Source organism: Rana temporaria, chromosome 1 (genome assembly GCF_905171775.1).
Source record: "Rana temporaria chromosome 1, aRanTem1.1, whole genome shotgun sequence".
Classification (NCBI taxonomy): Eukaryota; Metazoa; Chordata; class Amphibia; order Anura; family Ranidae; genus Rana; species Rana temporaria.
The window spans coordinates 204676843-204690200 of record NC_053489.1 but is presented as its reverse complement, the minus strand read 5'-3'; the positions used below and the strand labels follow the sequence as shown (position 1 = coordinate 204690200).

At 37.8% G+C, this 13358-nt stretch overlaps 1 protein-coding gene across 3 annotated transcripts in view; it reads left to right on the top strand.

Moving 5' to 3' along the window:
• The window catches only part of TANGO2 (transport and golgi organization 2 homolog), a 177868-nt gene extending 164584 nt beyond the window's left edge, over positions 1-13284 (top strand). For all 3 annotated transcript variants that reach the window (XM_040347879.1, XM_040347872.1, XM_040347883.1), the window contains exons 8-9: positions 4249-4353; positions 9977-13284. In XM_040347879.1, the coding sequence (XP_040203813.1) occupies positions 4249-4353; positions 9977-10097 (226 nt within the window). In that variant the 3' untranslated portion in view covers positions 10098-13284. The remainder of the gene's footprint in view (positions 1-4248; positions 4354-9976) is intronic.
• The last annotated feature ends 74 nt before the right edge of the window (positions 13285-13358 follow it).

The window sequence follows — 13358 nt, the reverse complement described above, 5'->3', positions numbered from 1 at the left end:
CAGGTATCTGCTCCCCCACCCCCCTGAAAGGTGCCAAATGTGACACCGGAGAGGGGAGGAATCCGATCAGTGGAAGTTAAATTTTTGGGTGGAACTCCGCTTTAATGACATCTCAGCTATATTGAAAATAGCTGATAAGGGAGGAGCCAATGTTTTTACAAATTAAATCAGATAATATGTTTGCAGATCGATCATTTACTGAAGACTGACAATTCCTTCAAAACACAAGTTGACACACTGTTAGACACTGCTAGTGTAAGTGGTGCAATTTAAAACCGCAGCAAAATGTGTTTTCAATGCCATTATTTCTCAATGGCACCCTAGACAAGGTGAGATTTTATTGAGAAATAATGGCGTTGCAAATGCACCCACGCTTTGCAGTGATTCTAAATCGCAGGCAGAATTATGGCGCTTCCACCCGCAAATCAAATCGCCCTGGTGTGAATGGAGCCCAAGATACTTAATTAGTCTGGCTAGTGTCTGAAAAAATCTAAAGTTGCGGATGATATACAGTATGCAGTTGATAGCCCAAAGGTGTTATAGATGAGGCTGTTTGGCAATTTGTGATGATGTTGCTGAAGTAGAGTTCAAAGCCCAAATCCAGGCAAGTTGTGTTTTTCTGTTTGTTTGTTTTTTTTTGTTTTTTTTTGTTTTTTTTTGTTTTTTTTGCACTTTTGAGTGGGAAAGTGTTAGAATCCCAGTCAATTTTTTTGCTGTCTTCTCATAGAGTAGATTTCACCACTATATGGTGTGCAGCAGTGATATTTGAAATTTCCAGATTACAACAGACCCAAGTGTAGTAATGGTGCCACCTGCTGGTCACTACATCACAATGTTATCTGATTGCCATCAACACTGCATGATGTGCAATTCTTATTTATCAAACTAAGCAATAAAAAACCCAGCAGAAGTGTTGCATTTTTTACATTTTAAAAATGCTTGTCTTCTTGAATTTGGACCGTTGATGTGGAGATTGTGAAGTGGAAGGAAAATGATAAATGGTTTTCAATTTTTTTTTACAAATAAATATCTGAAAATTGTTGCATGCATTTGTATTCAGCCCCCTTTACTGTTACCCCTAACTAATATCTAATGGAACCAATTGCCTTCATAAGTCACCTAATTGGTAAATAGAGTCCACATGTGTGTAATTTAATCTCAGTATAAATACAGCTGCTCTGTGAAGCCCTCGTAGGTTTGTTAGAGAACCTTAGTGAACAAACCGCATCTTGAAGTCCAAGGAACACATCAGACAGGTCAAGGATAAAATTGTGGAGACGTTCAAAGCAGGGTTGGATTACTGTTCAATCCATCATCCGAAAATGAATGGCACACCTGCAAACCTACAAAGACATTGCCGTCCACCTAAACTGACAGGCCTGGCAAGGAGAGCATTACCCAGAGAATCAGCCAAAAGGGCCATGGTAACTCTGGAGGAGCTGCAGAGAACCACAGCTCAGGTGGGAGATTCTGTCCACGGGACAACTATTAGTTGTGCATTCCACAAGCCTGTCCTTTATGGAAGAGTGGCAAGAAGTAAGTCATTTTTGAAAGAAAGCCATAAGAAGTCCCGTTTTTGAGAAGCCCTTCAGGGGACATGGCAAACATGTGGAAGAAGGTGCTCTGGTCAGATGAGACCAAAATTGAACTTATTGGCCTAAAAGCAAAACGCTACGTGTGGCGAAAAACTAACACTGCACATCGCTGTGAACACACCATCCCTATTGTGAAACATGGTGGTGGCAGCATCATGTTGTGGGGATGCTTTTCTTCAGCAGGGGCAGGGAAACTACTCAGAGTTGATGGGAAGATGGATGGAGCCAAATACAGGGCAATCTTGGAAGAAAAGCTGTTGGAGTCTGCAAAAGACTTGAGACCGGGGTGGAGGTTCACCTTCCAGCAGGAAAACGACCCTAAACATACAGCCAGAAATACAATGGAATGGTTTAGATCAAATTATATTCATGTGTTTAGAATGGCCCAGTCAAAGTCCAGACCTAAATCAAACTGAGAATCTGTGGCAAGACTTGAAAATTGCTGTTCAGACGCTCTCCATCCAATCTGACAGAACTTTTTGCACAGAAGAATGGGCAAAAATGTCCCTCTAAATGTGCAAAGCTGATAGAGATACCCAAAAAGACTTGAATCTGTAATAGCAGGGAAAGGTGGGTCTACAAAGTATTGACTCAGGGGAGCAGAATACAAATGCACGCCACACTTTTCACATATTTATTTGTAAAAAAGAATTAAAACGTTTATCATTTTCCTTCCACTTCACAATTAGGTGACACTTTGTGTTGGTCTATCACATAAAGTCCCAATAAAATACATTGTTTTTTTTTGGTTGTAACATGACAAAATGTGGAAAATTTTAAAGAGTATGAATACTTTTTCAAGGCACTGTAGGGCATTTTTCTACTCAAATTGACCATTGATGTAAGGTTATTTTTTACACTTGCACTGACCACTAATATAATTAGGGCTGCAACTAACGATTATTTTCATAATTGATTAGTTGGCCGATTTATTGTTTCGATTAATCGGATAATAGCCTTAAAAAAAAAAAATAGCATTTTTAAAATGTTTTGGGCCAATTTGTTGGGCAGATTACAAAACACAAATTTCCGCAAAAACACATTACATGCTTTTCTGCAGCTTCTCCATTGAAGTATATTGAACCAAAAAACAAACCCAATGAAACCGTTTTGCGTTAAAAAGTCCTTGCCCTTTCCAAATACGCAGCAGCTGAAAAAAATCATGGATGTGAACGTGTCCCATAGGAAAACATGTAAATGAACTGTAGTGTACCAAAAAACAGAGGTGTAACCCAGGCCTGAGATGTTTAGTAACATAATGGGGTTAAAGAAACTAAAATAAGTACAAATAATCGCTACTGTAAGGGGTTCATTTTTTTTACTGTGGGACAGTGAAAGTAATGTTTAAAGTAGCGATTTGCTTTTTTGTACTATAAAGGGCTAATTTTTTTTCTCTTTTTAACCCCATTATGTTACTGGCCGATTAATCGATTATGAAAATTGTAATCGATTAATTTCATAATCGATTAGTTGTCGATTAATCGATTAGTTGTTTTGGCCCTAAATATATGTAAACACTTTTACTTAATGCAGTCCAGCCCCAAAACAGTATGATATACAGTGAACTGGCTCTCTTTTTAAAAAGTTTGGGGATCCTTGGTATGTTGTATTGTTGCAGCATCGAACATAATTGTATCTTTTATTACAGGGGGGGTCTTTTAATCTAAAAATCTAAGGAAATTTAGAAAGTTAGCCATACATAACCCTAACCATTTGTGAGAAAAACAATCCACGCCACAATGCTAATAAATTACTCCAATAATGACGTGGGAAAAAATAATCAAATATACCCTTCTGAGTGTCTACACCACTGCTGAACACTTATAGTGATACACCTATAGCAATATTAATTTTGTGAAAATAGTGCTGCGTATCGATAGATCTTATATAAACAAATAATTATACATTCCATAAAACAATTTCTGAAAAATAAAAAAACTGTTCATATGTAGCTCAAGGATGAGTATAAAACTCAAAGACAGATCACTCCTTGTGTTCACCACAATGAATCCACTTTACCAATGGTAGTAATTCCTACAGTCCCCAGACTGCACCTCTGTGTGGGTAATCAACTTTGACTTGTCTCCAAACAACACTTTCCTCCACTCGCTTTTCAATAATCAATTCCACTTTCATTTCCAGGGGGTAAGGACAAAAAACACAAGTACCATAGTGTTCTCTGCTTTTAAATTTATTAAAAAGGCCCCCCCTAAAAAGTTACACTTAGAAGAAATAACAATAAAAACAGCTTGTATCAAATCGCCAGCTCATTCACCGCAGATCTAGACTCCCGGTGCTTCGCCTAACATCATAGATTCGACTCCTCCGTTCTAAACACGTGTCGGCCTCTCATTGGCCTTCATCAGTAGATATATTGGGGATTAATCTAGGTCTGTAATTACAAAACGGTGCTGACCAAAAATGTAACGGCAAAATTCCAAATGTGTAATTAAAAAAAAAAAAAAAAGTGATGGACCACTTGGTCTTTTTCTGCCATCAGTCTTCTACTTTGTGAGAAATTGTGAGTAGCATCATTGCTACCTGTGTGCATATATCCCATAATTGTGAACCTTCTTCAGTTGTGTGTGTTTTTTTTTTTTTATTATGGTGTCTATTTGATGGCTTGACTGATGTCTTTACATCTCTCTCACAGGCAGATCCCAGACCCAGCTATAGAAGAGCAAGGAAAAGATTTTGTCCGCCCAATCCTTACAAGCTACTGTGCAGTCTCTGTACGCTGTCCAGGCTATGGAACAAGGTATAGTTGGAGTCCCACAAGAACAAGCTTTAAGCATTAGGGGGGTGTTTTACTACACTTTACCAGAACTTTAGACAGACAAGCAGCCAGTCTGAATGTGTGTTTGCAAAGCCTTTATCTACACTTGGTTGCCATATGTTTAGTATAGTATCCCCATGTATCCCTCTTCCTTTTGAGACAGTTTAAAAAAAAAAAGAAAAAAAAAAATCAATCTTCACTAAGCTGAGTTTGCAATTTGAGGATGTACAGGGGCAATGAGGAATAGAACTAATATAGTATGAAAATATATACATTTTTCTTTTTTTTAATCATATCATTTTTGTTTGTTTTTTTTTACAACTAAACAACAAACATACAGCAAAAAAAAAAACACACACACACACACCACCATCAAAAATTAATCGTGCATTTTCCTGATTAAGTTAAACAAACCCTGTGATTCTATGGACCAACAAATTATATATTTCTCTAATTACACAGACAGATTGGAATCCATCTAGACCAAATTTTCCAAAAATTTTCAGGGCATGTCCTATGTTTTCAATTCCAATTTTAAAAAATATTAATCGCATTTAATCCACTGGGCAGTTGTTGGCGGGGTTTTTGATATCCATTTCTGTAATATAATTTTGCGGGCTATATACAAAGTCTGCAACCACAGCACATTCATTTTGAATGGGAGTATCGCTTTGGGTATGATGCCTAATGAAGCTATTTTGGGATCAACACAGACATGTGTTAAACATAAAGTATTTAAAATATGAAATGTATTCTTCCAATATCGATGCAATTTGGGACATTGCCACAGCATATTAATTAATTTCCCATCGGTAGTACATCTTGGGCAATTTGGTGAGGTTGCTTTGCCCCAGGAATGTAACTTTAAAGGGGTATACCGAGATCTATGAATAATAAATATATATACAAACAGTGTAGCGCTGGAAATAAATCAAAGTGAATAAATCAATAGTCATACATTATGACAATCAATATAAGATATATGCTGAGGGCATATATTAAATATAATGGTGAATGTTCAGTGAAAAAAACAACAACAATAAGTCCAATGAATCAGCAGATGAAAGTCCAAAGAAAAGGATTCAGAGGAAAACCTGTGCATCCAGTGTAGGTTAAATGATTCCAAACAAAACGTGAAGTCAGCCCATCACCTAGTAGTAAAATTAAAGGCTTACCAAAAAGTCTGTGACCACCCTTCTCAGGGGGGTCAAACAAGCTTATAAGATGAGGTTATCCTGCAGGTCAGCTGAAAGGATCCTCCGCCTCCCACGCCTTCAATGGCTCCAAACCACAGCTCACAGGTGTTTTCAGGAGTGCCACAGTACACCTGAACATTCACCATTATATTTAATATATGCCCTCAGCATATATCTTATGATCCTCGCATTATTGCTTTTGATTGTCATAATGTATGACTATTGATTTATTCACTTTGATTTATTTACAGCGCTACACTGTTTGTATATATGTTTCTTTTGACTTGGTATCAAGGTTTTAGTGTTTAGCTGCAGGACACCTTCAGGGATTATTGATATTACCCTCAGGGATTATCAACATATATTTATTTCATTTTATCTATTTTACCAAGCGCACATTTTCCACTTTCCCCTTCCCTTCTATACATATGAATAATAAATAGCTGATTAAACCACTGTGAGAATGATGGGGAAATTCTGGTCACATTTTTTCAGAGCTTGTGCCCAGTCTTCTTAATTTTTCTCTTTTGAATTGGTTTCTAGTATGAAGACAAATTAATCCATTGGGATGCATTCAAATGTTTTATGTTAGAGGCATCTTTATCTCAACCATTAATTCCATTATAACTGACACCAAGGCCCATGAATTGTAGCTTACCCGCTTGTCCATAGGTTGGAGGAGGAGTATCTAGCCAACTCTTCAGTCCAATCAAAAGCTTCCTGGTTAACTGTTCGGGATGCCCTAAGTTAATTTAATTAAAGGCAAACAAAAAACATTTAGTTTTCAAAGATCACTTTCTATGAGGCAGGGCAGCAGACCGGCTACTTTCTCGACAAAATTGTTAATGCTAGACCCTTGGCTCCTGCTATTGGGGCTCTGAAGTCACCTAATGGACGACAGGTCAATACACCTGAAGCTGTAATTGCGGATCTGGTCCATTTTTACACAGACATTTATATCTCCAAGGTGTCTTACACGCAGGAGGGACCTACCTGCTTATTACACTCTGTAATGCCTGGTACACACCATGTGCTTATCGGACAAATGATCGTCTGTTTTTTTTGGGGGGGGGGGGAGGTTTAATCTCAGATCGAACCTGAAGAGTTTACTGTCTCGTACGACAGAATAAAAAATTGGAAATTATGTAATGTGTTGTAGTGTATTTGTATTGCATTTTCGAACAACAACTGTACTGATTAAACAAAAATCGTACGATTTGGGATCGTACGGAAAACATTTTTCTGCTTTTCCGAACGGATGAACTGTCATGATCGGCTCTCTAAACCATAACACTACCACGATTATAAAATTGGTTTGAATATCTCAGTAATATATGACATAACTAACTGCTGCAAGGAGTCTGGCACACAGTAGGTAGCGGAGAAGGTTTGACCACCCTAGTAATCAGGCCATTCCTAGACGTGCGAAGTTCTATAGATACAGTGCCTTGCGAAAGTATTCGGCCCCCTTGAACTTTGTGACCTTTTGCCACATTTCAGGCTTCAAACTTAAAGATATAAAACTGTAAAAAAAAAATTAAGAATCAACAACAAGTGGGACACAAGTGGAACGAAATTTATTGGATAAATAAAATACTGAAAAATTGGGCGTGCAAAATTATTCAGCCCCTTTACTTTCAGTGCAGCAAACTCTCTCCAGAAGTTCAGTGAGGATCTCTGAATGATCCAATGTTGACCTAAATGACTAATGATGATAAATAGAATCCACCTGTGTGTAATCAAGTCTCCGTATAAATGCACCTGCACTGTGATAGTCTCAGAGGTCCGTTTAAAGCGCAGAGAGCATCATAAAGAACAAGGAACACACCAGGCAAGTCCGAAATACTGTTGTGGAGAAGTTTAAAGCTGGATTTGGATACAAAAAGATTTCCCAAGCTTTAAACATCCCAAGTAGCACTGTGCAAGCGATAATATTGAAATGGAAGGAGTATCAGACCACTGCAAATCTACGAAGACCTGGCCGTCCCTCTAAACTTTCAGCTAATACAAGGAGAAGACTGATCAGAGATGCAGCCAAGAGGCCCAAGATCACTCTGGATGAACTGCAGAGATCTACAGCTGAGGTGAGAGACTCTGTCCATAGGACAACAATCAGTCGTATACTGCACAAATCTGGTCTTTATGGAAGCGTGGCAAGAAGAAAGCCATTTCTTAAATATATCCATAAAAAGTGTCGTTTAAAGTTTGCCACAAGCCACCTGGGAGACGTACCAAACATGTGGAAGAAGGTGCTCTGGTCAGATGAAACCAAAATCAAACTTTTTGGCAACAATGCAAAACGTTATGTTTGGCGTAAAAGCAACACAGCTCATCACCCTGAACACACCATCCCCACTGTCAAACATGGTGGTGGCAGCAACATGGTTTGGGCCTGCTTTTCTTCAGCAGGGACAGGGAAGATGAATAAAATTGATGGGAAGATGGATGGAGCCAAATACAGGACCATTCTGGAAGAAAACCTGATGGAGTCTGCAAAAGACCTGAGACTGGGACGGATCCAAAACATAAAGCAAAATCTACAATGGAATGGTTCACAAATAAACATATCCAGGTGTTAGAATGGCCAAGTCAAAGTCCAGACCTGAATCCAATCGAGAATCTGTGGAAAGAACTGAAAACTGCTGTTCACAAACGCTCTCCATCCAACCTCACTGAGCTCGAGCTGTTTTGCAAGGAGGAATGGGCAAACATTTCAGTCTCTCGATGTGCAAAACTGATAGAGACATACCCCAAGCGACTTACAGCTGTAATCTCAGCAAAAGGTGGCGCTACAAAGTATTAACTTAAGGGGGCTGAATAATTTTGCACGCCCAATTTTTCAGTTTTTTATTTGTTAAAAAAGTTTGAAATATCCAATACATTTCGTTCCACTTCATGATTGTGTCCCACTTGTTGATTCTTCAAAAAAAAATACAGTTTTATATCTTTATGTTTGAAGCCTGAAATGTGGCAAAAGGTCGCAAAGTTCAAGGGGGCCGAATACTTTCGCAAGGCACTGTATATAGTCCAGATAAGTATATTGTATGTATGAAAGCTCTGTTATAGCAAAGGACCAATATATTATCCATTTTAATTATTGCTGTATTGATGGATTCATTTATAAAGGTTTATAGACTGCAATAGATGAATGTGATTTGACAAAATCTTTTTTTTAAAATGATTAAAGAAAGCTGTTAATGAAATGATCTTTTATTAGAGGTCAGCTTAAAAGTCTGCTAGATGTTTAGTCAAATGCAGTGACTGGAACTTATTAATGAGGAAAGAAAGGACAGAAGAAAGAGAGAAGCTGAGGCAAAATGCAAAGGTTATTACATGAGGATATAAAAGGGAACGTGTGCTGTGAAAAATAGAAGATCTGAATTGCTGACCTCTTTTTGAAAATACTTGTTGGCTGCTTATACAGTTAACCCCTTGTTTCTGAATTGCTGATCCTATGTTCTGACATCACTTGCTTTCTGCTTTTTTTAAATCAGTAGGGTTGATTTACTAAAGGCAAATGGGCTGTTCACTTTGCAAGGGATTTTGCCCTAGAGCTTCATCATCTAGCTATGTGCAGGCACAATTGCTGCTTTTTTTTTTTTCTGTGCACATGATTGGGAATTCTTTGCAGAGTGAAACTTTGCAACGTTCACCAAGCTCTGTGGCAATTTTCCTTGAAAATTAAACAGCCTATTTAATTTAATTACGGAGGCCAGACAGCTAGCCTTTCAGAAGACTGTCAACAATAGCAGCTTACCATTTCCACCGTATCAGCATCTGTTAGGTGAATGCATGGAGAGAATGAGATTCAATTCAAAGTAGATAAAAACAGGGACCAGGTGGGGGGTGCATGTCCATGGTACTGTGCATCTTTTAGCTTTATAGTACTTGTTTAGCTGCCTTGTCAAGACTTTCCCTGTGCAGTTTCAGTCTGAGTACTCCAGTTTCACCTTTTGTTCTGTTTTGAGCTCTTGTATTCCCCTGTGAATTCTTTTGACATCCTCACATAATACTTTTCCTTTTATTCTCTAGCTTCTTCTACAACCTTTTCATTATTTTGACTGCTGTGTATGTTTTTTTTCTTAAAAAAAAAAGAAGGTATTTGTACAGATTGTGGTCAGGAAAGTCAGACATCAACATAAACTCTCTAGATACTAGAAGAACTGTGTACTTTGAGAGGAAATAACTAATTACACAGGTTTGGAGGAACCGGTTTTCTAGGTTTGCAAAAAGTGGTTTCTCATATGAATCCTTACTGGGGCAGTCAGGGACAAATTGTTTGGAAAACTGACAATTAATTATTTGGTTGTCACTGCAGCATGGGACCAAGTGAAATGGAAAGTTGGCTTTTCTTCCTGGTATAATTGTCTTAACATCATTTAATCAATGTGTTTCCTCTTCTATTCTAGGACCAACACCATAGTGCTCGTGGACAATGAAGGACATGTGACCTTCACAGAGCGCACAATGATGAACTGTGACATCACTCAGTGGAAAACAAGCACCTACCAGTTTAAGCTACAGCAATAGCACCTCCTCAGTACCATGACCCTGTTGTTAACCAAGGATAAATATACATATCAAATTCATTCAACTTATGGTGCCTAGAATATTGTGTTAGCAGGTGTAGGTTTTTGAAACTCAACCAGCACAACAGTTGAAACCCCCCCCCAAAAAAAAAAAAAAGCCAGCAGCGCAACTGAAAGCACAAGCCTTGTGGTCGATAATCATCTACTTTGTCTATTTACACTGTGTACAGCTAGCTTCATGCTCACTATAGCAAGCAATGATACACCAAGTACTTAAAACACAAAACCTCATGTTTCAAACCTCCAAAAAAATAAAATGAACGCTTTATATTTTATAAATGCAATCGGCAGCAGGCAGCAATTCACAAAAACTGAGCAGTAATTATATTTAATAAATAAGATAATGAAAGTGATCTATGATTTCTTTTTATGAGTAGTGTAGCCCCCATACAGGTCTGAGGAGAATGGGGTAGCATAAGCAGCACAGGTCAGTGCTCCATAGCATTCCAGCGGACACAAGGAATACTTTGGAGATTTCATTGTTGGAAGTGCATCAGAGTTTTCCTATGATGTGTGCATGACAACCATGTTCACCATAGATATGAATGGGCGCAGTTCTGCTTGTGCTGTAGCATGTTTGATTTTGTACAAATCATACAACTGTGTCATGCATTGAGCAGGGAAGTTTTTCCTCTTTTAGAAAAATCTTAAAAATTAGCACAAGGAATGGTACTTGCGTTCGAAGCAAAGTGTCTCTTGTGCTGCTGGCTGCTCTCTTAGTTGAAATCCAAAGACCTCTTTGCCATGTTCTGTGTAGTGTACCCCCTGCGTGGGTGATCAGTTGTTATGTTTTGCTTACCACAATAAATACCATTGTAGCAGAAAAGACCCCTACTACAAGCCCCCCAACCCCTAGTGCCCAGAAAGCTGTAATTTTTAATACGATTGGTTGGACCTGTCATAGGCACTTGTCATGAGTGCTGACTATGTCCACCATTTCTGCCCTCCTCCTCTATTACTAAAAGTTTTATTATAGCTTCTATCTATTAAAGGCGCTCTATGAATAGAGGAGATGAATGAATAGTCTGTCTCCTAGATGGGCGTCTTTGACAGGTTCAGCCAATCGTATTAACCCCTGCAGCACTGGAAAATTTGAAGAATTTTAGAACTAAGAAACCTACAGCAGCACAAAGGACACTTCGCACTGAATGTAAGTACTGTCTCTTGTGCTGATTTTTAATTTAACTAAATTTAGGTTTTAATATTTTTATGATTTTGGTTTGCTAGCTGCTCATACCTACAGTCTTCTGTAAGCTGATATCTGATTAACACAATGTGGCTAATGGTAGTACAATTTAATAAGATAGCACAAAGAGTTCAGAATGATTGTTTACATTTATCTTTTGTCAGAAGATATGCACACACAGAACTGTCCTGGTTACCTTGCCTTCAGCCTCATATTGGCAATACATTAGACATAATTACATTACTGTGGGTTTTTGTATTATTCCGGCTGTCCAGTGCTAGTAAACGAAGGGCATGTTCCTTGTAAGTAAAGGACAGCAGGGTGCATGTCTTAGTATTGTACCATGAGAGAAATATCAATTGTAAAATGATAAAAGACTGAATTTGTGTTTTAGAGGCTTAAATACCTTTTAAGTATTATTGTGTTGTGTAGTTAAAAAGGATCTCTCATCTGCCTTTGCTCCCACTTACAGAACTCCCTTTTCCTTGTGTATATTGCACACTTTTTATTCTATTACGGCATGATGTTATAAATATTAAATCCGCATCTGCATTCGTAGAATTCACCTACAGCTAAAATCTGGAAATGCATCTCTTAAGATTGGAAAAACTCAGCAGCTTTGGGAAGGAGGCCACTTTTAATGCATGGAGGGGTTAGAGGAAGATGGAGCAATTCCACAGAACGTGGCAATCGCCTCTATGCAGTGTCAAAGAAGAGCTTTTAATTTTAGTGCTTTTTTTAAATGGAGTCAATTTCTGTAATTAATAATGCTCTGATCAGGCAGTGCCGCATAGGAGTTATTGAAGATCTCAGGCACAAAAAAACATCATGTAACCCTAACCATAACCACAAGAACCTATATGAAGTCAGGTTACACAAAAAAACAGTATCGAGGGGAAATCGCATGAGAGCTTTCATGTACACAGTTTTTGAAAATGAATGTAAAAATTCATCACAGAGCAAATGGTGACGAAATAGGAATTCATAGCAAGAGGAATACAATAATGCATGTTTATGTGCACTACGTCATGTGTTTTTACATGTCCTAGAGATTTTCTTTTTATAGTGCAGGTGCCATAAAAAATTATTTTATAAGCATTTTTTGCCTTTTCCATTAATTGCAAAGGCCCTGCATCCCATGTATTACCTCATAAATAAACAGTAGCTCAATAGAAATTTTTAAACCACTGCTGGTTTGCAGCTTAATGAAATGGACAAATTGCATTTTGCTTTACTACAGAAGTCTAAATCTGAAAGGATGCCAAGTTTGAAAAGCTCTCTTGTGACCATTGCCTTATGCCCAGTGGCAGCAAGAATGAATTTATGATTTTGTATACTACATTTCATGGTATTGCTAATGGCTGGATGATCTGGTATCTTCTACCAAACAATGATCAAAGTGTACCTGTCTCCTACATCCAGTTGAAGTGTCTGTTTTGTGGGCAAAATGAATGTTCATGAAATTTGTTATCGGAGCAACATTGTCAGGTCACCAGTTCATAAGGGATTATTAAACGTAATATTAAGTGAGCTCACAAAATTGCTTAACTCCCCAGCCTCTCCCCGTAAGAGACAGGTACACATTAAATGCACTCCTTTTTTTTTTTTAGAAATATTTATTTCAAAGTTGCTTATACAGTTATTTTAAATTTACAGTTATGTGTTCAGCAATTAAGAATGTGTTAATCATACTTGATATGGCACTAAAATAATGTAAACCGTGCAAATTATTGTTTTGGGCATTTTAGATAAACCATTTTTTCATATTTACTGTGTTGCCACATAGGCCATCAGCTTGTAAATTTACCAGTTTTTATACCTTAGACTTTCCTTTGCTCCACCTTAAGCCAAATGTTACCTGCTTTACTGTGATATTTATGAGGTGTTGAATTTAATTGCAGAATGTACTTAACTCCAACTCAAGAAAATGTGCTCATTCATATCCTTTGTGTTTGTTTTTTGTTCTTTTAGCCAGGATTTGCATGGAAAATGTTATAGCATTTTGATGTTCTAAAA